This window comes from Emydura macquarii, unplaced genomic scaffold, assembly GCF_026122565.2.
Source record: "Emydura macquarii macquarii isolate MOO-44397 ecotype Brisbane River unplaced genomic scaffold, CSIRO-AGI_Emac_v2 contig_2531, whole genome shotgun sequence".
NCBI lineage: Eukaryota > Metazoa > Chordata > Testudines > Chelidae > Emydura > Emydura macquarii.
In genome coordinates, this window is record NW_027132668.1 from 9963220 (window position 1) to 9987357 (window position 24138).

At 41.0% G+C, this 24138-nt stretch overlaps 1 protein-coding gene across 3 annotated transcripts in view; it reads right to left on the reverse strand.

Moving 5' to 3' along the window:
- The window catches only part of COL4A2 (collagen type IV alpha 2 chain), a 191355-nt gene that overhangs the window by 21839 nt on the left and 145378 nt on the right, over positions 1–24138 (reverse strand). For all 3 annotated transcript variants that reach the window (XM_067563700.1, XM_067563702.1, XM_067563703.1), the window contains 10 exons: positions 23384–23446; positions 20165–20272; positions 17666–17887; positions 12405–12566; positions 11458–11628; positions 9385–9528; positions 5595–5720; positions 4790–4971; positions 2194–2257; positions 1718–1792 (listed from right to left, as the gene is read on the reverse strand). In XM_067563700.1, coding sequence (XP_067419801.1) covers positions 1718–1792; positions 2194–2257; positions 4790–4971; positions 5595–5720; positions 9385–9528; positions 11458–11628; positions 12405–12566; positions 17666–17887; positions 20165–20272; positions 23384–23446 — 1317 coding nt within the window. The remainder of the gene's footprint in view (positions 1–1717; positions 1793–2193; positions 2258–4789; positions 4972–5594; positions 5721–9384; positions 9529–11457; positions 11629–12404; positions 12567–17665; positions 17888–20164; positions 20273–23383; positions 23447–24138) is intronic.

Consider the following 24138-nt stretch of genomic DNA (forward strand, 5'->3'; position numbering starts at 1 on the left):
TTAACAATAGATTCCCAAAACTATCACTATATATATGCCACCTTAACCATGTGTTAACAGGAATAATTGAATTTGAAGTTGCCTTTTGAATGAGGCAAGGTTCCTAAGAAAGCCTTGCCTCATTGCATAAAGAACACATTCAGAGCTGGTCTACCTTGGGAACTTACACTGTCATAGCTACATCTCTCAGGGATGTGAAAAATCCATACTCCCTAAGAGATGTAGCTATGCCAACTTAACCCCCAGCACTAGGTTGACAGAATTCTTCTGTTGATTAAGCTACTGCCTCTCAGGGAGCTGGATTACCTATACTGATGTGAGAACCCCTCCCATTGGCGTAGATAACATCTATAATGAAGAGCTACCGTGGTGCAGCTGCGCTGCTGAGTATTTCAAGTGTAGACAAACTCGTCAGTGAGTTTGTGTAGCCTGGGAAAATGATTAGTGTTCTAAAACGTGTTAGTTAACACGTCAATTAACATGGTGTTTTAAATGCTGCTTGGTATCTAATGAAGACAATGACAGTGATGTTTAAAAATCCTGGTCAACCCTGGTTTTAAAGCACCACTTGTTTTCTCAGCCTAGGCAAGTCCAAAGAAGAGGTAGACTCAGCACTCTCCACCCTGCACAAGTCATGATCCTACTAGTGTCAATAGCAAAAATGTCATTACAAAGCAGAATATAATGTTTTTAATGTAGTTGTATACTATTTGACTGTACATACTAACACTTTAGTGTAGCATATTCACATTCTCAGTGAAGACGTGATACTGCATACTTTCACCTTGATGTAGAAAATGTAACACAAATTTATATCTCCTAGCATTGTGATGAGGGGACAACAGGACAGATTCTGCATTGGAGGCACACAACACCCCTTATCCAGGCAAAATTTCCATTGACTTTAATGAGAATTATGTGTGCATTAGGACTAAAAGTAAATCCTGACTTTCCCTTACATGGAACTATCAGGCTGTTTAACCCCTTACTCCTCAGTACTCTAATTTCACCCTGGGATTTACTGATTCTGCAGAAGTCAATCTGATGTTGAAAGGGCTGCGGTGAGACCCTGCAGTGGGACCTGTTGAATTACTCAAGAGTGCTGGAGAGTTCATTTAAATGATCTCCCCATCCCTATGTGTAAGGTTAAGATTTTGTCTCAGTTTATTTTTAGCAGAAGTCAGGGACAGGTCACGGGCAATAAACAAAAGTTCACGGAAGCCTGTGATCTGTCCCTGACTTTTACTAAAAATAACTGTGACAAAATGGGGCTGACTTGGGGCAATGATGGCCTCAGCCTTGCTGTGGCGTGTGGGGGTCCCACACCTACCCCCGCTGTGGCTGACAGCTCCGGGACCCACGCTGCCCATGGTGGCTCAGAGCTCTAGGTTTGCTGGGCCTCACACTGCCCTGTGGGGCTCGTGGCTCAGAATTCCAGGCCCTCTGTCACCCGCAGCGTCTCGGAGCTCTAGACCCAGTGTCTCGGAGCTCCTGGTCCCCCCCGTCACCTGTGGCAGCTGACAACTCTGGCCCAGCCACTCCAGGGCTGAAGCATAAAATATCACGGAAGTCTCTGGAAGTTATGGAATCTGTGACTTCCGTGACATCTGCGACACAGTCTTATCCTTATCCATGAGCAACCCTCCACAGACTGTAACATATAGACGTGTGAAAATAATATATAAAGAACAATTCAGATTGTCAATGAAATGAATACCTAATGATCCAGTTACACCAGCTTCTCCTTTCAGACCTGTGCTTCCTGGTAAATTTATCGTATCTCCTCGATCACCTGTTTCAAGCAGAAATAAATGAAAGATGAGACTGGACATCAATTCTGAATACAAATTCAATTTATTAGTATTTTGAAGAATCTGCAGTCTTCAGAGAACAGTGCAACACTCATTACTCTAGCTTAGCTGTCCCACAACAACAACAATGGGAATGATGATAAAACAAGCACAAAAAAAAAGGAGATGTGCAAAAAAAAAAGTTATGGCCTCTCTGAAGGAGGACTATGATCTGATTCAATGCGCAACAGGCATTGGATAAACTGGACCAATGAAGTCTTTCCACTGACTCCAAAGTGGGTTGGATCAGACCCTGTATGAAGAACGTCATACTATGCATACAAATCTTTATGTACGAGATCAGTATAAATGACTGGATGGATAAGATAAAAAGCAGACTCACCAATTTGCCCAGGATCACCAGGTCTACCAAAATCACCTCTGATTCCTTCAATACCCTTTTCACCCTATCATATAGTTGAAAATGGACAGTAGTTAATTAGAACAAATGTTTACTCAGTCAGGAAAACAGCATTGATATTGAGGCGCTAAGAAATGCCACAATGTTTACACTTTTAAGTTTCTTTATCACTTTATCATTGATTGCTTTGGCTGCTGTAGCTCAACTACATTAATACAACTTAGTTGATAAGCTGCATTTGCAAACACTATTACCCTTAAAATTGGGGACATGAATTGTGTGGTATAGTTCAATATCTTTGGTCATAATCCTGCAGTCCTCACTCAGTCAAAACACCAACTGAAGTTTAATGGGGAATTTACTTAAGGAGTGACTATAGGATTTGGCCCTGTACAACCAATGATAGTGGATGATTTTTCTGTTATGCCTTTTGTGAATGGAGTTGGATTTTCCCTGGGTGTGACGTATTTTGCTGACAAAGGACGCACTGAAATTGCTGGTAAGTGAGAATTAGTGTTGATCCACCTAGTTCTGGGACCTGTTGATCCATGAGGAACATGCCTGTGAGAGACTCTGATTTGAATCTCTGACCTGGCCTCTTGCTCATGAAGTTGGAAAGCAAAGTGTTTTTTTTGGTGGTGGCACAATCAGCCCCAGCAGAAAGGGAAGAATGAAGGGCAAGCCTGATGTAAGACCAACTCTTCCTAGCAGATTCAGTAGCAGAACTGAGAAGCCCCACGGAGGAATTGAGTCCGACATCAGTGAAAAGCTGGTGGCTGAAATTTTGGTCACGTGGAGAAGAAGAGAAAAAGAAAGTCATACTGGGATTCTCAGAGAGCCTCTTCAGATGTTGTATTTTCTGCTCAGCTAGGCCTGAAAGGCAAAACCCTGTGTGGGCTTTCCCTCAAGGCAAACTCCCAGGCAAACTCTCTCTGTTTGCTTCTCCTCTGTTTGCAGCACACTTGGTTCACAACTGGCTTACTGGCTGCTTCTAAAAAGGCTGCTGGCTTGAAGCAGTTGCCCTGTTTCAAAGCCTCACTCTCCAATCAACCACTCAAGGCCAATCAAGACTGGTCAGCCTTACCCTCAGTCCCTGGAAAAATCATGGAGCAGGTTCTCAAGGAATCCATTTTGAGGCACATGGAAGAGAAGAAGCTGATCAGGAACAGTCAGCATGGATTCATCAAGGGCAAGTCATGCCTGACCAACTTGATTGCCTTCTATGATAAGACTGACTCTGTGGATGTGGGGAAAGCAGTGGACGTGATATACCTTGACTTTAGCTAAGCTTTTGATATGGTCTCCCACAGTATTCTTGTCAGCAAGTTAAAGAATGGGTTGGATGAATGGACTGTAATGTGGGCAGCAAGCTGTCTAGATCATCGGGCTTAACGGGTAGTGATCAATGGCTCAGTGTCTAGTTGGCAGCTGGTAACAAGCGGAGTGCCTCAGGGGTCGGTCCTGGGGCCGGTTTTGTTCAACATCTTCATCAATGATCTGGAGGATGGGGTGGATTGCACCCTCAGCAAGTTTGCAGATGACACTAAGCTGGGGCGAGTGATAGATACACTGGAGGGTAGGGATAGGATACAGAGTGACCTAGACAAGTTAGAGGATTGGGCCAAAAGAAATCTGATGAAGTTAAACAAGGACAAGTTCAGAGTCTTGCACTTAGGAGAGATGAATCTCATGCACTGCTACAGGCTGGGAACCGACTGACTAGGCAGCAGTTCGGCAGAAAAGGACCTGGGAGTTACAGTGGACAAGAAGGGCTGCATTAGTAGGAGCATTGCCAGCAGATTGAGGGAAGTGATTATTCTTCTCTATTCAGCACTGGTGAGGCCTAATTTGGAGTATTGTGTCCAGTTTTCGGCCCCACACTACAGAAAGGATGTGGACAAGTTGGAAAGAGTCCAGCGGAGGGCAACAAAAATGATTAGGGGGTTGGAGCACATGACTTGTGAGGAGAGGCTGAGGGAACTGGGCTTTGTTAGTCTGCAAAAGAGAAGAATGAGTGGGGATTTGATAGCAGCCTTTAACTACCTGAAAGGGAGTTCCAGGGAGGATAGAACTAGGCTGTCTTCAGTGGTAGTAGATGGCAGAACTCGGAGTAATGGTCTGAAGTTGCAGTGGGGGAGGTCTAGGTTGGATATTAGGAAAAGCTTTTTCACTAGGAGGGTGGTGAAGCACTGGAATGGGTTACCTAGGGAGGTGGTGGAATCTCCATCCTTAGAGGTTTTTAAGGTGTGGCTTGACAAAGCCCTGGCTGGGATGATTTAGTTGGGTTTTGTCCTGCTTTGAACAGGGGGTTGGATTAGATGACCTCCTGAGGTCCCTTCCAACCCTAATCTTCTATGATTCTATGATTCTCAGGACTCAGTCTAGTTTACAGTGGATGGCACAGTGTGTTTTACAGAAAGGACATTTCATACATTCTATTTTTATTGATTTATGGTATCTTTGTATTTCAACATCCTAACACAATTTAAATGGTGTATAAAACCTAGACCAGACAAACTTAATGATGGCAAAGAGGGACCTTTTAGTTAAAAAAAAATCCCAATGGACATTAACTTACCCTGATTCCTGTGCTTCCAGGGAAGCCTCGTATGCCAGGAGGTCCAATTGTACCAGGATACCCCTGAACACCTGTCACTCCTTTAATACCAATGTCTCCTTTGTCACCTTCAATGTGACCAGTTGATCCAGGTAAACCTGGAATTCCTGTTTTGCCAGGTAAGCCTGGCATTCCTTTACTACCTGTAAGAAAACCAACATGAAATGTAAAATCAGGGGAGGTTCATATGACAGGTAGTTCCATCCATGTAAAAACTTAGAACTTTCTTCAGACAAAGAGAGAGAGAGCCAAACAGTGCCAGGACTATGCAAAGAGGCAGCCCATTTTAAGGCCATAAATACATTAGAATTTTCTTGCCAGATTAACCTATAAAAAGGAAAATGTTAAAATCCCTTTGAAGACACAAGGTAAAATAACGATGACAGTGGAAAAGAGACAAAGCAGAACAGAATTAAAGATTCAGGTCTTGCCTTAACTCCAGTTAGTCAGTGGGTCTGATTCTCCACTCTCTCAGGGCTTCTCTATCTGGTAAGTTAATGTGTAGCAAGCCAGAGAACAAATCCATAGCACGCCAGCTTGCTGCTCACTACCTTTCTGGGTAGACAAGCCCTTATACTGGTGGGGCCAGTAAAGCAATGGAATCTGAGAATCAAGCTCTCCGTTTTCATTGCTAGTTCAGTTGTGTTGTGCTGTAATCCAGGTGTAATGGAGAGGATAACTGAAAAGCTTCTGAACATCAGGACAATACTTAGTAACTGATAAGTAATCATGAATATTAAATGATTATTTTGTTGTGATTTCTTACCTTTAAAGCCTACATGTCCTTTTAGGCCAGGTTCTCCTCCATCTCCTTTCTCACCTTTAATCTCCAACAGCATGCTTGGCATCATCTTTGGTGGTTTTCCCTTTGGACCCTGTTTCCCACGGTCACCTAAAATTAATAAAATCTAGTACAGTTCTACTGTACTGAAAAATAGAGGAATAAATTGAGACAAAAGTCTCAATACTCCGAGCCAGCATGGAAACGTCAGCAGCTAAGAGAACGGTTATGATATTAAATAAAAATACCCTACACTAATGCAGCATAAAGGCAGCCTATTCAAACACTAGAAAACCTGAAGAACTTGAGGTTGAATGTACAAGCTTTATTCTGCCCCCTTGTGCATATTCATTCCATTGCAGTCTTATTACGTGTGCATATACTAATCCTCAGATAACATGGGAGAATTTCTTCTACAAGGTCAGACCAAAGTCAGTCTAAATAAGAATGGCCTGTTTTTCACAATTGATGAGCACTCACAAACCACACTGAAGTTTATGAGAGCTAGCAATACTCACCACCTTTGAATATTGGGTCACTTTTACTTAGATACCTAACTTTAGGCTACAAGGTTTGAAAATTGTGGCCTTAGATAATACATGATCACGAACTTAAGGATCACTGTTATGCACAAGCAAAAGAGGACAGAGCTATATTGCTCATTCAATTTTTACTTTCACATCTCCTGACTTTTGAATACTTATTTGTGCAGTCTTCACCGTGAAACTGCATTAAAGCATTGGTGTTTGTTAAATGAAAGAGAGACACAAATAATAAATAGACACAAACTGAACAAGGCCAACTGGTATCTGTCAGCATCATTAGTTAGTTATGCACTTTAGACTGAACAGGTATCAATCAGCCAAGGCACCTTTTATCACTACTTTGGCAGCCTTCCAACTACTTGTCCACCTAAATTATGCAGTTTGGAGTTTTTATTTTGTTTTTTCTCATTTAAACCAATTTAGGGCCTCAAACCACAAAGGCAACAGAAATCAGCATTGGTTAGATATTGCATTACATCTGCACTGTCCCTAGAACATTTTGCAAGAGCATTTGCTCTGTCTCTATATGTGAGACCCTTATCAGCCTCCTGTTCATGGTCTGAGCCTGGTTCACAGGAAATGTCACTTGCAACATGTCATATAATGCAAGTCATAGTTCTTGACTGGCTATACTATGTTATCAGGAGGGATATTCCAAGAGACACCATTGTTTACTCAGAGAGAAGTGCTGTATATTAGTTGAGCTCTTTCAGGGGCATGCACAAGGGGGATCAAGCAAGGGCATGCCCCTCTCCCCGCAAATCTCCATGCCTCCGGAGGGAGGAAGCAGCAGGGCATCTGGCGGTCTGCTCAGCTTCCCCTTCCCCACAGTTGCAACCTGCTGTTGGAGTCCCACACTGTCTCTGCCTCCACCCACTGAGGTGAGACAGTGGGTGGTCTGCAAAGCAGGCAGCAGTGCTGGGACTCAGCAGCAGGGAAGGAGAAGTAGCTGGCTGCAGCAGCAGGGGTGGGGGAAGGAGGCCCTCAGCTGGCAGTCAGCGCCCTGCTGCTTCCTCCTGCTCCCAGTTGCAGGAACACAGGGAGTGCCGCTGCAAGGGGGGAGCTGCTGCCTCCTTGCTGCTAGGCATCCCTGACAGAGGTGTCTCGAAAAATCGGGGGGGTGGGGGGTGTCACATGAACCTTTCATTTGGACGTGTTTAATATGTCCCTCCAAAAATGTTCAATTTTAAAGTCCTGCACACGCCCCCAGCTCTTTGAGCTAGGTGGAAAATTCATGTCTTATCCTGAGAGCAATTTTTTCCTTTGCCATTTTCAAGTTACTCTAGATGAGCCCAATATAGTCAAAGATGAATCTAGGGTGCAAAGTGCACCTATCACAAATAACAGTTTCTCTGTTCAGGTGGCTACTTAGAGTTAATTAAGATGAAATTGGTGAAGCACACCCAGAAACAGAGCTTTCATTAGTACAGACAAACATAACTGAAATCATATGAAAAATCAATATATGTAAGAATATAAGTACATTAAAGTGGTTTCCAGCATTGTTCATACTCACAATCTTATTGTGCATCCTTACAACCTTATGGAGACCATTAGAAATGAAAACTGAAGAAAATATATGTGGAGATCACCTCAAAAGGAAGGCACTAGGCCAGACTTCCAACCCGGATGTATCATGCCATGGTTCTCATGTGCCAAAAACAGGTTGGATAATTACATCTTTTATACCCCTTTTCTTGTTTCACCCACATATGTGCAGAACCATATTGGATCAAGCCAAGTCTCAGTCCCCTATTCATATTTGGTATTCCAGGAGACCAATTTTAAGGTTCCAGTTATCCGTATGTGGTATTCCGGTTGACCATAATTACATTTCCAGCAGTTAACCCAACCATTTGCATCAGTTCCTTTCCCAGTAATTTTGATATGTCAATGTGGCTAACTCTTTTTGCAAGAAATCCCTAAAATGCTACCATCTGTTCATTTGTGGTTCACCTGTTTATCACCAAATGCATTTCTAAATTATCACAAGATATGTATTGCTAAATTTTATAACCTTAAGTCAAGCTCATGTCATTCCATAACTTTTGGCCCAGCACATAACACTTATGTTATTTTATACCCACTGCCAATTTCTACTATCCACGCCAAAGTCCAGGTCTACCGTCTTCTCAAGACAAAGCTTTTGGATTAAATTTTCAAATTCTTTCACCACCAGCCTAGTGCTTCTTCACTTTTCGCCCTTAATGCTTAAGACCTATGGCCAAGCCTTTTTTAATACATATCTTTTGGTTATTCTACTTGCTATTATAGCTGCAATAGCATCCATTTTTATTTCTATAAGTATTGTTAGCAGATAGATTCTATTTTACCCAAAACTATAAACCCTATAGATCAGGTCAGGGGTCAATAACTAACACTAAGAAAACTAAGAGTATAACACAGCTAGATTTTAAAATAGCTTGAAACTCCCTCTCTCCACCCCTGATATTGCAGACCATCAATTCATAATTGGTTTATCTAAGAAACAATAGCACATGACATGGAGTGTTTTTAAACCAGGCATGCACTGGGATGCACGGCTTCTCAGGAAGTGCTCATATTTGGCATAACAACATATTAAGCCACTGCCTGTCAGAATCAGACAAACAAGAGATTTTAAAAAAATATTTCAGAGTGATTTTATTTATTTAATATTTATTAAATATAAATAAATATTTAATAAACAACAACATAACACAATATTCTAATATATATTATAATGTAATATATATATAATATTATTGTATAATAATATAATTAATAAATTATTTTATTACTATTAATTAGAATATTTATTATAATACTATATTATAATAAATAATAATATTAAATGCATAAATAATATTTTTATTTAATATTTCAGAGTGATTTCAGGAGATTTTAAAAAAATATTTCAGAGTGAATTAATACAGTTCAGTTTGAAGCGCTGAAAAAACAGGGTTTATACTTTATAATAACCATGAGGACACCTAGCTAGCTACAATAGTAGGAATGGAGCTATGTTAACTGCCATTCATTCATGATACATTTTGTCCATGACTTATTTTAAGTGCAGGAAGTAAGGCTGGGTCTTTCCACGACATCCTTTGTGTAGTATGATAGAATTCCTGAGCTAAAGTCACAATGTCAAAAATATTTTGTTGTTGTATTTAAACCATGGCAGAATTCTCTCTCTCACATTTTAGAAACAAACATTCAATAACATTAGAAAATGCAGATGTAAATACCTTTATGGCCTTGTCCCCCCTGTAGACCTTTCACACCCAGATAGCCAAAAGAGCCGATTTCGCCTTTGAGTCCTTTCAGTCCTGGTTTTCCTTTCTGGCCTAACATACCTTTGAAACCTCCCATGCCAGGTGAACCCTTAGCACCTTTAACAAAAATGAGGAAGAGAAATATTAAGCCAAACCAAAACCAATTTCACCTAGTCTCCATAAGGAGTAGCTGTAAGCTAAAGACATGCTCTCAGACCTTCTCTCTACTAATAAAACCCCTAGCTTCCCAATCACCCTGCCTCACAGCTTTAACATCCTTGAATTCTCTCTTTCCTTCAGCCTTCACATCCATGTTCGTGCTAAATTTTGTTGTTTCCTTGTCTATCACACCTCCAAAAATCTGTTCTTTGCTCTCTATTCCTACCACTAAAACCCTGTCTCTTCCCTTAACGAATGCAACCTGTTCACATCTAGCTTCCCCCTCTGTCTTACCTTTTTTCCTTTGGTGTACCCAAAACAACATTGCTAAGGTCATTTTCCTCTCCTGCTGTTCTGAGCACACCATCCTCCCTCCAAAATCCCTCCACTGGCTTCCCCTCTCCTTCTGCATCAAATTCAATCTTCTCATCCTCACCTTCAAGGTTTTGCACAGCTTCACCCTTGTTGTCTGATCCAACACCCATGGAAGTTGATAGATACTTCCACTGCCTTCCCTACACATCCCTTATTTTCTGTCTCATTTCCACTGATTTCACACACTTGTCTATTTCCTCTCTTCCAAATTCTCCTTCGTTTGCCTTCTCCTACTCTGGAACACCTTCTATGTTTACAGCAGCCTGCTGGTCTCTGTGTACCCACTACCCCCCCAATCCTTTTTTTTTCCAAATCCATCCCATGTCTTCTGTGAAGTTTTCTTATGCCGGTCTTTTCAGTAGCAAAATATCTTTGTTCCTGTTTGCACTGGCGCTGTTGTCCCATGTTCAAATTAAGGCCTAAAAGCCTTGCCCCCCTTAAATATGTGTAACCTTAGATTTCAAAGTATAAAAAAAGAAAGATTAAAAGTGTTGCCATAGGTTTAAGAAGCCAAGAACGTGAATAAGATTAATTTAAACGTGACCGTTATCTCATCAGCTAGTGCAAATGGGATGACGACCTAGCTCTGAATCTGCAAGGCAGACAGAACACCTCCTCAGCTAGGGATCTAGCTGAAGTTCATCTTGAGAAGGAACAGTATTGTGGAGTCATGAAGCACATTACAATGGCCTACTTTAAATCATGTTAGAAACCAGGGACATTGTGGTCAGAAAACTGGTATCAGCTAAGGTGTCTCAAAAGCAAGATCTTCACACTAAGAGGAAAGTGGGCCTGAATATTCTTTGCTTTCATTAACATTGTGGTGACAGAAAAAATATCCCTTGAATAAGTTAAAGGATTTTGGGCCAAATTGTGTCACTAAGGCACTAGCTCTCATTGGAAATGGTGTAGTTCTTCAGTGCCCACAAAGGGAGTTTCATGAAAGTTTGTGCCTCCCTCTCCTAGCCTTTTCTAATAGAAATACCTCTTGTGGGCATACAATGACCTCTTGATTGGCTAGCATGAGCCCCAACTTTTCTGTGTGAAAGGAAGTGCCCTGGTAAACCTGAAGACTTTCTCAATGGAACTGCTTCTGTGGATGGCATTGCTTGCTAGGTGCATACCTGCCAACACTTGAAAGCTTTTAAATAGGGATTGTGGGGAGAAAAACAGAGGAACACCTTTCATACACTGGACTGGGGTGAAGGAAAGGATTTTGGAAGGAACTAATAGTAAATAGTATATATTTTTCAAAAGGAAAAAACAAAAAACAGGTGCTGTCCTTCTCATGTAGAGCTTTATCTCACAGGCTTTCTCTGCCTTCAAGCTTTAACTGCCAAGTACTGCTTGAGGAGAATAGTTATCGTGTTTTTTAAATATATTGAGCCAAATTCTTTGTGGGCATAACTTTATTGTCTAAAACAGAATTACACCTGCAGAGAATTTGTTTAACAGAAACACGCTCTAAGCAATTGTATCTTTCTTAATATATCTATTATTTTAAGTTCTTACCTTTGAATCCTGGAAAACCATGCATTCCGTCTATGCCAGGGAGACCAGGCACCCCAGGTGTGCCTTGTGTTCCTTTATTACCTAAATCACCTTTGTCACCAGCCAGACCTTTCATGCCCACTGGACCAGGAAAACCTTGGTCACCTGGATCCCCTCTGGCACCAAGTGAACCTGTAACAATTAATGGGAATAGGAAGATTAGACTTGAATGTCATTTTTACAAGTTGTGAGGTAAAGTGAAAGAATTCAGTTTGCTTAGTGCAGATTTGCAAATTTGACTATGAACGAAAGGCAATTACTTAACAATTAACATTTTTTCTTAGTAAAAATGAAAGCCTGATATTGCAGAAGAGATGGGGCTGTTTCAACTTTCAGGTGTCTCCAAACACTGCTTCATGGACAGACTTCCAATCCTGTACCTTGCCCCCAAGTTTCCCCTTTGTTGCCTTCTCTTTAGTCTTCTAAGGATTAAGAACTGTTTCCATAAGGTCATTATCTCCTTTGTACATTCCCCTTTCTATCAGCTGAGCTCTGCTTTCTCTAGCAACCTCTGTTATCAGTAAGACAGGCAGTATTGAAGAATGCTTGATGGTGAAGGCAAAAACAGTAGGCTTGTCTGGTGAGATACTAATATGGTCCCCACCTTGCAAACATTAGTGGAGTTAATCTTATAACACATCTGTGGGATAGGGTAGTATTACTTGTCCCCATTTTGATGGTGGCCAATAAAAACACGGAGAGACTGTGACTCATCAACGGTCACACACAGGGTCTGTGTCAGAGCCAGCAATGGAACCCTGATCATCTAAGTGCTAGTCTAGTGCCTTAACCACAAGACCATCCTTCCTCAGTGATGGAGAATAACCCTTACAGGCATACAGTTATAGGTTAACATGAGAAAAAGCAAGTCTGTGCAAGATAGAGAAGTTTACAGAAAAATTCCTCACCGACAAATCCTGGTGAGCCAGCTCTGCCGGGAGATCCTTGCTGTCCTGGAAGCCCTGGGAATCCATGCAATCCTGGTCGTCCTGGCAGACCAGGCAAACCAAGAGGACCTGGGGGTCCTTGCTGTCCTTTGGATCCTGGCAAACCAGGATTGCCAACAGCTCCTAAAATATCATACTAAAGTAAGTAAGTCTAGGGTTCCAACATGTGCTAGAGTATAGGTTTATTAGACAACACTTTTATTATGCAGTGTGCATACACCTTGCATAGTACAGCATTCACATTTCAGAGCTAATTATTTTCCACCATGTAGCAAAGCAGTGTGGCCTCCCTCTGAGGCTGACACTGAGGGGCTGGTGCACGCCACCTGGTGGACAGGCCCAGGTACCACACCACTTCCAAACCAGAAGTGCAGGGGCAGGACAGGAAGTATAAAAGTCAAGCCCTGTAGCTCAGTTGGGGCAAGCCATCAGAGGAGAAGGAGGTCTCTCCCCAGCAGCTGGGACCTGAGCCCTACCCCATTACAAGGCCACCTGGGCTACCCATCGGCAGGAACCTAGAGGGCCTGCCCAAGCTGCCGGGTCCCCGCGACTTGGAAGGGTGCCTGGGGTGGTGACTGTGGAGAGCAGCCTGCTGCCAATGGTTTGGAGGAACTATCTGCTGCCTGCGACTTGCTGGAACAGCCTGCCCTGAACAACTTGGAGGAGCTGCTGGACAATGATGACCCCCAGGGACTGCTAGGGCCATTTAACTCGAGGAGCTGGACTATGACAGGGGGCTACAGGTATCTGGCTATAGGGGTGGAGGAAATGGCCCAAGGATAGCTGGCCTCAGTCTGGCTCTGCCCACGCCTGGGCACTAGTCAGTGTGTTTCAGTGGGAGCCCCGCTGACCCAGTGGTGGGACACCCCGACACTGTTAGGGCCCTGGTCTGGGATGCAGTGGAGTTGGGTGGCCTGCGACCTCTCCTCCCTGGCCACCCCAACCCTGGGGTGACTGCCCCCCCTCAACCTGCTAAGCCTCAATAGGAGGTAGTGAGTTGTGCTATTTTTGCCTGACCTGCAGCCTGAATACCTTGGCCTTGGACCGCTTTACCTGCCCTGCCCTGCTTGAAAGATCAGGTCTATAAACTGCTTCATTTACCCTGCTCTGCCTGTGGGTTTGGGTTGTTTTGCCTGCCTGCCCTGACTGAGTGCCGGGGCATATAGACTGTTTGTCTCAGCTGGCCCCGCCCTGTCTGAAGGGCCAGGGCTACAGACCCTTTGCCTGCCCACCCTGTTGGAAGGACCAGGGATACTGACTTGGTGCCCACCCGTAGCAAAGTGGTGTGGCCTTCCCCCAAGGCTGACACCCTAGGTCAACCCCAAACTATTACACATCAGAAGATTTAATAACTTTGGAAAATTCAAAGACTGATAATTAATTGTTCAATAACTTACACTGAAGATTGACTAGCTACTTCTAATAAATGGAAAAAGTCCTGCATTGGCAGGCATATGGACTTTATGATCTAATTGGTCTTTTCCATTTCTATGATTCTGCCATTCCCAGTATTTCTGTACCTGAGATAACTGACTGAAGTGCAGAAATAACACTCATCATAATTTCTAAAATAACATTTATGTATTTTCAGAAGTGGACAAAGTAAATCTGACAATGGCTGCTTGGTTCATGTGTTGTTCAAGGATACTGCAGCCATCTAGGAAGGTGATAAGTCAGTCTGTTTGCACCAGACATCCAGTTGTTCTCCATTACAAATATGTACAGTTTTTGCCCACACCCTTCTTCCTGCGAGAGAATGGCTGCTTATTTGGGGATAGAAGTGATAGTCCCTGATGTTCATTTGATTATGCTGATAGCTCAGTGTGCCTTTGTCTCTGAAACTAGTTTGAGCTTGCTTTTCTAACTTGTTACAGTAACAACATTTTTATACAGTAGAGTCTTCTAACTTTACATACAAAGTTGCTACACATATTTAACCTGGATAATAATGTTCAGTAGATTGAGTTTCCAAATGATATCTCACAAGGCATGCTTTGTGTTTAAAAAAAAAAAATAGCATAACCATATAAAAGCAGTGAATATGGGCTACAGAGTGTCACATGTGGTACAGGATGTCACCTGAGGGAAAGGGAGTATGGGAAGAATGAGAGTTTGCAGCCATGAAAAGTAATAAAATACACTGGTTGTTAAATATCCATTTCATTAGTTCTCTCTTTATTCAGGACAACCTTTATGCATGTTGAGTAACATTTACTCATGTAAGTGATTCCATTGGGTCCTATGAGAAAGTATTTGAACACTTCAGTGGAATTATTCCTAATTTGTACTTTTGTAAGGGGAAAGTAGAATTTGCGTCTATACCTTAAAAATGGCTAAATATGTTTAAATTTCATACAGAAGAGTAAAAAAGGAAATAACTCATACACGAATGCTTATATGTTACATTTTATGCTTCAAACAATTATATCCATATTGCAAAATGGATGGAGAATAGAAAAGCTGACACTGCACATCCTTTGCTGTAATTACTTTTTGTTAATATGGTGTTATGTTATGAAAACACCGAGGAGGCTGAAGAGCTATTTAAACTACATGTTTAAATGCTATTAAACTAAATGTTTAAGAGCTGTTTAAACTAGATGTTTAAATGTTTAAAGTTGGTGTGAGAACAAAAAGGTGTAAACCAGATATGAATATATTGAGACTGGAAATGAGAAGGTTTCTAATCAACAGAGGAGTGAGGTTCTGGTACAGCCCTTAATAGGAATAGTAGGGATAAGCCACCTAACTAAAAACTCCTTCCCTATAGTTCATCACCCCTCACTCACATCAGTGAGGGGAATTTTCAAACAAAGGGCAGCTATATGCCAAACCGCCATTGAAAGTCATTGGGAGTTGGGTGACTAACTCATTTGTGCATTTGAAAAACTCACAACATTGAAAGTGTTAGCTTTTTGTGAGGGAACCACGATCCAGATCCTCAAAGATATTTAATCTCCTAACTTCCATTGAAATCAGTGGAAGATATGAAGCTAAATGCCTCTGTGGAGCTGAGCCCATGCCTTTTCCTGTCTTCTAGAAAAAGCTCAGCGTGATTTTTGAGCTCTATAAAATAAAAAACCAAAACCAAAATAAATTGCCAGCAGTAAAAATTGGATTAATAAATAAATACAAGTCTTTATCTACTCAATGAGTAGCAGCAGTATATATCTCCTAACTGCCTAGCTAGCATGCCTTAAACTTGATCTGATGGGTGCACAAACTGAGGGATGAATAGGTAGCACTAATTCCATATTCTGTTCTGTGCTTTCTGCTGAGTTTACCAACCAGGGTTTCCATTGTGATGTGGAAACCTGGGAGCTGAGATTGTCAATTCTTTTCCCCATAGGACTCAGAAAAGCCATGAAAGAGTAAAGATTTTTGTTCACTATCAAACAAAACCAGATTTGAACTGGTGACCTAGAAGTAAAAGGCACAGTATCTAAACTAGAGGACATAAATGAGATACTCTGGATTAAAATTAACTTTAAATTCTGCATCAGCGACTCCTAATTATGTGGCACTCTGGGGCTGCAGACTGGAAATTCTGTAAGAACCTCAGGTAAATTCAAACCTAGAGTGTGACAGTCTGTACCCCATATTCACCACTTTTACAAGCCTATGATAAATTTTGTACAAACTATGCTTTGTGAGGTATCATTTGAAAACTCATAATCTTCTGAACATTATTGTCCTGGTAAAATATGTGTATCAACTTTGTAAGTAAAGTTATAAGATTCTGCTTTATAACATTGCTGTAGCATGCTCCAATTATAGAAAGAGAGGCTTAAAACAGTTCTTCAGAGACAAAAGACACACTGATGCCGCAGCCAGGTGGCAGCATAGTCAAATGGACTGTCATGAAATATCACTTGGCTAAGCGGCTGTTCTTTGGCAGGAAGAAGGATGTGAGCAAGAACTTTACATGCTGGCAAAGACACAGCTGGGGGTTTCTGTGTAAACAGACTAGTTGTCACCTGAAATCCAGCTGGAGATAATTCCCAAAGAGGGAAGGAGGGTATAAGAATGAGAAACAGAGGCTCCCAAATCACCTCTCTCCCCTCATCTCTACTCACAACAGCAGCAACATTTGAAAGACAAAGGAACATCAATGAATGGATAGAGGGATCTAGTCCTGGCTGAAAGATCCAGACAGGCTGCTTTAAGCTTTTGGTGAGAAAAACCTTTTTGCTTTTAAGTTAGGTATTAGTTTGCGTATTATCTTTTTATTTTCTTCGTATCCAATTCTGACTTTTACACCTCATTACTTGCAATCACTTAAAAAATCTATCTATCTGTAGTTAATAAACTTGTTTTTTACAGACCAGTGTGTTAGATTGAAGTGTTTGGGAACTTCCACTTGAGATAACAGGGTCTGTGCATATCATTTTCCATTGATGAAATGATGGACTTTCTATGAGCTTGTATTGTCCAGAAGGATAGATCTGGACAGTACACGATGCACGTTTCTGGGAAAAGTCTGGGACTGGGAATTTGCTGGCGTCACCTTGCATGTAATTCATGAGTGACTGGCCAGAGCATTCATGTAATTCAGCTGGGAGTAATTTTGCATGCTAGAGGATGTATGTGAGCAGGACCAGGTGTGGTTGTTCTCACAGCAAAGAAGTGTAAAAGGCAACCCAAGTTGGAGAATTGAGGGGACATGGCTGTTTAACAGTCCAGATTGCATCCTGGGGAATGTCACACTGAGGCTTTTATTGAATTAAATAGGAAAAGTGAATGATGCAATCACTACTGTATCCCTTCTGTTACTTATTGTGGGCCATACTTTACCATTCTGATTCCTGTTGAGTGGTGCCATACTTCACAAGTCAGCCCATTAACATCAGTGGGACAACTTGTGAAATATTATACCCTCTCAACTTCATTAAGATTGGCAGAATCTGGCCCTTTTGATATCACATTTTAATTGATTTTACTCGGTTCTGAGTTTTCAGTGTGCTGCAGTGTAGAAGCTGCTGGAGGAAGCTAGAGGTTTTGGCAGCTAAGTAGGGGACAGTTGTGTTTTTGGTACCTAGGGAAGGTATGGGAGGTAGTTTAGGATTGTGGGATAACTACATTAGTTGGATGTACTCCTAATCTGATCAGCAGCTCTTCTGCATACTAAAATGGAATCCTTCCAATTAAAGCTTTGCTGAAATCTGGCTGCATTCATCCCTTCCTTTTGCTGAAACATTACTTTATTTAAAAAAAACATTTACCTCTAAATCCTGGTATGCCTTGATCTCCTGGTAAACCTTTAAATCCTGGGAGTCCATGTGGTCCAGCATCCCCTCTGGCGCCTGGTGATGCTCCTAAAACTTCACCTGCAATTCCTTTTGATCCTGCAGGCCCTGGGGCACCTGGTTTCCCTGCACTTCCTGGAATGCCCTGTAGTCCTGGTAGACCTGGTGCACCTCCATCTCCGCGGGGTCCAATAAAACCTAAAGGCAAAATGACGACCACCATGTAGCAATCCATGACCAAAATATTGTATGAGGTATTAAAAATGTCAGATACACTATCATAATGTCCAATATTGTATGAAATAATTTTCATTTGTTTAGTCCCACAAACTTTTTGCTGAACACTAATGCAGGAAACTCTGTATTATTGAAATATAAAGTGGCTGCAGAATATATAGATTGTCAGATATGAACAGTAGGTATATTTATTATAAAACCACCTTGTTGACTTAGAGGCTAGATTTGCAAAGGGACTTAGGCACCTACCTGCCTCTTTAGGCAACTACATCCAGCATTTAGGCACCACTGATATTCACAAAACCCTTGCTCAGCTGCTGCCTAACCCTGTAGGTGCCTAAATCCTCACAGGTGCTTAAGTTTCCACTGGTGGGCAAGCACTAATGCACCATGATGCTGCCCCCCGTCTAACGGGCTTCTTAGAGCCTTTGCTCATGCCTAAGTCCTAGCAAGACTCTCAAATGAGGCATTCCCTGCCTAGCTTGCCTGCCAGACCTGATCCAGTACACATGCTTAGAGCATGCCTATACCCACCCAAAATAAAAAGAAGGGTGATCAGGTGGGGAATTTTTGGGGCCAGCTGGCAAACACATTCCCAGAATGTCAAATAGCCCAGTTGCTAGGCTGCTCACCTTGGTGACAGAAGGACCCAGGTTTGAATCCCTATTCTGCCCAATTTGGAGGAAGGACTTGAACCTAGGTCTCACATCTTCCTCTGAGTGCCCTGATCACTGGGCTATTGAGTTAATTTTTTGTTTTTTTCCTTCTTGCTCTGGCCCAGTGAATATTTAATTATCAGTACAAAGTGGAATAGCATTAACAAGAGAGACTGAGAAAGAGCTACCCAAAACAACCCACATCCTGGTGGTCAGGGCACTCACCTGATGGTGGGAGATCTGGGTTCAAATCCCTGCTCTAAATCAGGCAGCGTGGGTGGGGGTTTGACAACTGATCCCAGTTGGCTATAATGGGGTGAGGGGATGTCTCCCTCTCTCTTCTTTTCCTGAGAAAAGGCTGACCAGTACTTTTTTCCAATGAATGGACATTGACTAAAATGGTGCAAATGACTTCTGCAGAGTATTATGGGAAAACCCCAGTCCCCACTTCCTCCAGCCTGATTATCATGGCTGAGCATGGTCTATCTCTGCAAAGGGGTTGGAGTACTCCCCTCTAGGGTACAGGGCAAAAGAAGATCTTCAGTGAGGAGATTCCAAGTAGCTTCCATAGACCTTAGTGAGGAGAAGGACAAGAGGATCCACATCACTGCACATAATCCTCTTGCCTTGCCATTTCACCATGTGTGCTGCCAGGTAGGGAAGCCCTGCAGAACTGGATTGCTAGCAACAGAGGAGGAGTATGCCCCCAGAGCTGCAACTCCCACAAATCTTGCTTGTTCCTCGGGCAGTGGAACTGAGTTGTTTTCACTACAAGAGCCCCTCCTCACCTGCAGAGTAGGAGCATGATTTGTTCTTATCTCCATTTAGGTATCCCTCACCAAAAGATGCATTATGCAGTGGTTTTGTCTTGAAACTATATTAACCATCAACCAATCAGACTTACAAAGAGCCCCCCATGCTAACATTCCCAAAGAAATCAAAATAACTCAATAAAACTATGTTTAATAAATACAAAAACAGATGTGTGATGCATACCTAGTACATTACACATAAAAGATGTTGTAGGTACTTCACACTTGTAAACATTATACTTTCAAACAAAGGGATACATTCAGTGATCCGTGGGCAGGATGCATATTCAGCTACTGCATTGGTAAACCTAAGATGTATGTTCTTGTCTTGATGTGTACAATATACATTCATGTTTCTGCTAGTAAGAGTTAAATGGATGCATCCATAGGTGTCTTTTTCTCACTTACGTATTTTGTTTTAGAAGTGTACATATGAATATGCTCCAACCGGAGCATGAAAATATCTCATTATTGAAGTATCATTGTTTAAAATCAGTGTTATGTATTTTCCTCTTATCTTTATAACTCTGCACTAGGAGAAACTTGAAATACAATAAATTGGATATTTTTTCATAATTATGTACAAATAGTATTTTCCAATGAGAAACACTTTTGGCTTCACAAGACTTCTTATGTTGATGTTATATTATTGCTTGAATGCTGAAGGGAAGACAAATTAATATTTACACTTGGAATAGCACACTGGGGTTCCTATGACTACAGCAAACAGATCAAAAGTACTCAAAGAATGACTAGTGACTTCAAGATACCTGGAGGACCTCGTAATCCTTCATGACCTGGATCACCTTGTGAACCTTTTAGCCCTTGAAATCCATCCAGACCTGGTTCGCCTGGAATCCCTTTAGCACCTTTTGCACCTAAATTATGCACAAAAAGAAACAACAATTCAGATGCAAAACCACAGAAAGTAAATATAAATATAATAATATAACATAAAATAAATATAAATCATTATGAATTGCAATTTACTTTCTCTCTTATATTACACAGTAGTTTTGCCATTAATTTGCTAGCTGTGACAAAACAGGATGATGTTACTTAGATGAAGAACCTCTTTACCTTATTTATTGATGAGATATTATTATTGATAGCTAAAGGTTTTTTATTACGAGAATTGTTGATTTTAAAATTTAAAAGTTTGTTTTATGATTGCTGTTTGTTTTGTGGAAAGTTCCATTTCAAAAGAGCACCCGTATTAAGGAGAACTGTCAGAGCTGTGCAGCCTGAATAGCATCTTCCCAGTCCTAGCACTATGTCGTCAGTCTCTCAATGTTATGAGCAGCAAATTCACTTAATTTAAGAAAAATACTAGAATTGCAGGTATTACAGCAAAATTTAAATGTGTATGTTATCCAAATAGCATAGATAACATTTAGTTTTGTTTTCCTTCTATGATAAACTATCATGTATAGTTTATATCATTTATATGACTATAAAGTCATTCTATTCAGTGTTGTGCTAGATAAAAAGCTTCTCTATAAAAAGTAGGCAGCATAGTTTTAACATCTAGAGCCAAACAATAGTAAGGAAACGTTTCATTTCAGAACCCAATTTAGTTTAATCTAAGCTTTGCCAAATGTCAATGTACGGTTGCAACCGAAAGTAGGGAGGGCAGGTTGAGTATCCTTTCTAAGAACAGTTACACAGGACTTCAGGCCTTGGAGTCTCAGGACAGCACTTAGGGCAGGCTGTTTAATACAGTGTTATGAATTTTGTAGGAACACAAGGACATAAGGATGTGAGACTACAAAGATGCCTTTTTTCTGGCTATACTATATCATCGGTGCACACGTCACTGAACCAGTTAATTAATGGTAAATGCACAATTACTGACTAGCCGAAAAAAAGGCAGGAAACCTTATAACCAAAAGACAATAATGAAAGGTGACAGCATAAATTAGACATGGATAATTTGGTGAGAGAATAAATAAATGTAACTTTGTGTAGTACTAAGGGGGTACAAGGACAAAGTTATTGCAGCAGTGGCATAAGAAGGTATAAAACAAAACAGGCCATTTACTCCTAGTGTTCAATATTCAGATTCCTTGGGGTTGAGGGAAACAATGCCACAGACACTGCATTCACGGACACAGATTGGCAGGGTTCTCTTCTCCGCTGCCTCTGGAAGCTGAGGAGATGTTAGCAAGTTCTTCTAGTTATAGAAAGATGTCAATTTCTGAAGATTTTTATCAAAGAGATGGACACACAGAGAAGGAGCTTTGTTTAAAACAACAATAGACCAATGCCTAAAACACAACACACATGAATCTGATGGTGTGGTGATTAAGAAGTAAATCTGACTTCATTCAAAATCATTGGAAAGAAGAATGAAAAGCTCACATAAAATTACATAGGAACTGAACCATCCTAAAGAGTAACAGATAGAGAAAGACTCCAGAGAATAATCACCTTGCACTACATTAAAAACCACCTTCAGAAGCAGTGATTGCAATGTCAAAGTATCACAGTCAAATAAAGAAATGTAAATCTGAATTATTCAACATGCTGCAGTAACAAGAGATAAAAATATCAAATCCTTTTATTAAGAAATATGAATTAGTGATGACTCAATCCATAAGGACAACAATACACTCTATATTTAATTTAAAAGGAAAGTTTGACCTTAAATTACTACAGCACAGATCTTTGGCTGAAGCCAAGAAATGCAAAGCACTGTTAGGGAAGGCTGCAAAGGTGGACTTCATGCTCCCCTAATCCTAAAGGCTGCTCTAAGATATGCCAGTTACCAATTTTCCAAGGGGTTAAATACAGCAGCTGTGGATCAGCTGGGTTTGGAAAGTCCCAGACCCCGCTCCCTTCCCTCCTCCCCCCACAACCACTTGAGGTGATCCTTCTAGGACTGGATGGACCAGTTTTGGAAACAAAATTTGCTGGAGGCACTAAGCAATGCAACCCCACTGCATCAGATGACCTTGGCCTACTTATGTAGTGCTTCATTGAGGCTTTAGGCTCAGCCCTTTTTAAAAGGCCGTGTAAAATTATATCACCCCAGAAGGTGCACTCAGAAGGCATAGTGCCAATTCCACTAGTACATCCACTTGTTCTAAGGGCTAGTAACTTATTTCACTCCTTCTGGAGGTTAGCATACTCCCCATAATGTACCCAGCCAGGCTTTAACCCCACTCTGCCTCTGCTCGCCCACTCACTCCTGGTGTGGGGTGTATCATGTGGGGAACAGCCTCTGCTCTCCCCACTACCTCAGAAGCTTCAGTCTATGAGGTTCCTTTCCAGCTCCTTAGGGAGTCGAGGGTGCAGGGGTGGGGCTGATTACTCCTCACTGCTCCCCTATGTGCTTGCATAGACTCAGGGCACAATCCAGCATTTAGTGGTTTTATTAAACTGTTAAAATCCACTGTGTACTCCCTGATTTTTTAAGGCATATGGTACAGCTCAATGAAACATGGCAGTGATGAGACTACGGTTAGGGATAGGAACTAATGTGCATTGAGAGAAGGATGAACTGGGTGATCTACTAGAGGACTGATCCATCTCCAATACCTATTCTACTATAGAAGGCGCATATCACCTGGAGTGCTTTATTTTGAATTTTGCTGCTTTCTTAAAAGACAACAGTTTAAAGCTCACTCATGGACGCCCTATACCTGGGTGCCAAATGAAATTCACAAACAGTGTGGATTTGAGACTAAATGTAATGACCGTTCATAGAGAAAAACATCGTTGGTGCCTGATTTTGTTATGGAATTGAAATTCATGAGTGAGGAGAAGAGGATTAATTTTTGTGGTGAAGACATTATGCATTATATACCATGTATCTATTTTCCTTTGTCTGTCCCGCTCCCCTAAATTTTAACATAAAGTCTCTTTTATTCCCTTTTCTAAAATATATTTTGTCTAAAAGCACAACTACAGTCAGGTTTAACAAAAGCTAATTCCAAATGTAGCATGTTAGGTAAACAAATGTTTCAAAAGTAAAGGCACAAAATTACCATTAAGTCCTGGCAATCCTGGCTTTCCTGGGGATCCTTTTGGTGAACTCACGCAGCCTGTCTCTACAAATAAATATTATCAGTGGAGTTCCACATACTCATGTTCTGTATCTCTCATTATTTTTGTGACTTACAATAACTTTACTATGATTAAACTTATTGAATTATTTCTATTAGCAAAACCTTGATAAAAATCAAAATCGTTTTATTTAATCATTTTTATATAGAGATGGGCAGCTAGATAGTCCATGTTGACAATGAATTAAGAAAAGTTGTTCCTTTTATTTCACTGGAACCTTTGCTGTACTAATAGCAGAGAAGAGATCAGATGTTATTATAACACGTGCATAGCCACATATTCAAAATGGCAGCTCACTTTTTTCTGGAAGCAATTTACACTCACAAACAAATGAATTAAGTTGCAGGTGAAAATTAGAGTACTTGTTCCTTTAAATACCAAATTGCACTTTTTACTTGACCAGAGAGTACTTCTAACAAATGGTTTGCTACATTGTACTTGAGAAAATTTGCTTAAAATATCTTTGGAATCTAATTTTTTTGTTTTTTTTGTTTTTTGTAATTTCATATAGTTACTACAAATCACATGGTAATTGTTCTTTTATCACAATAAACTCAAAGGAGTAATGAACCAAGTAGTTTTTGGTCTGCATAGGTGAAACACCATTAATTTTAAAACACATGCCAAGATCAAATTAGTGTTTAGTTGCATAGAGAAAGTGTAATTATTCGTGACC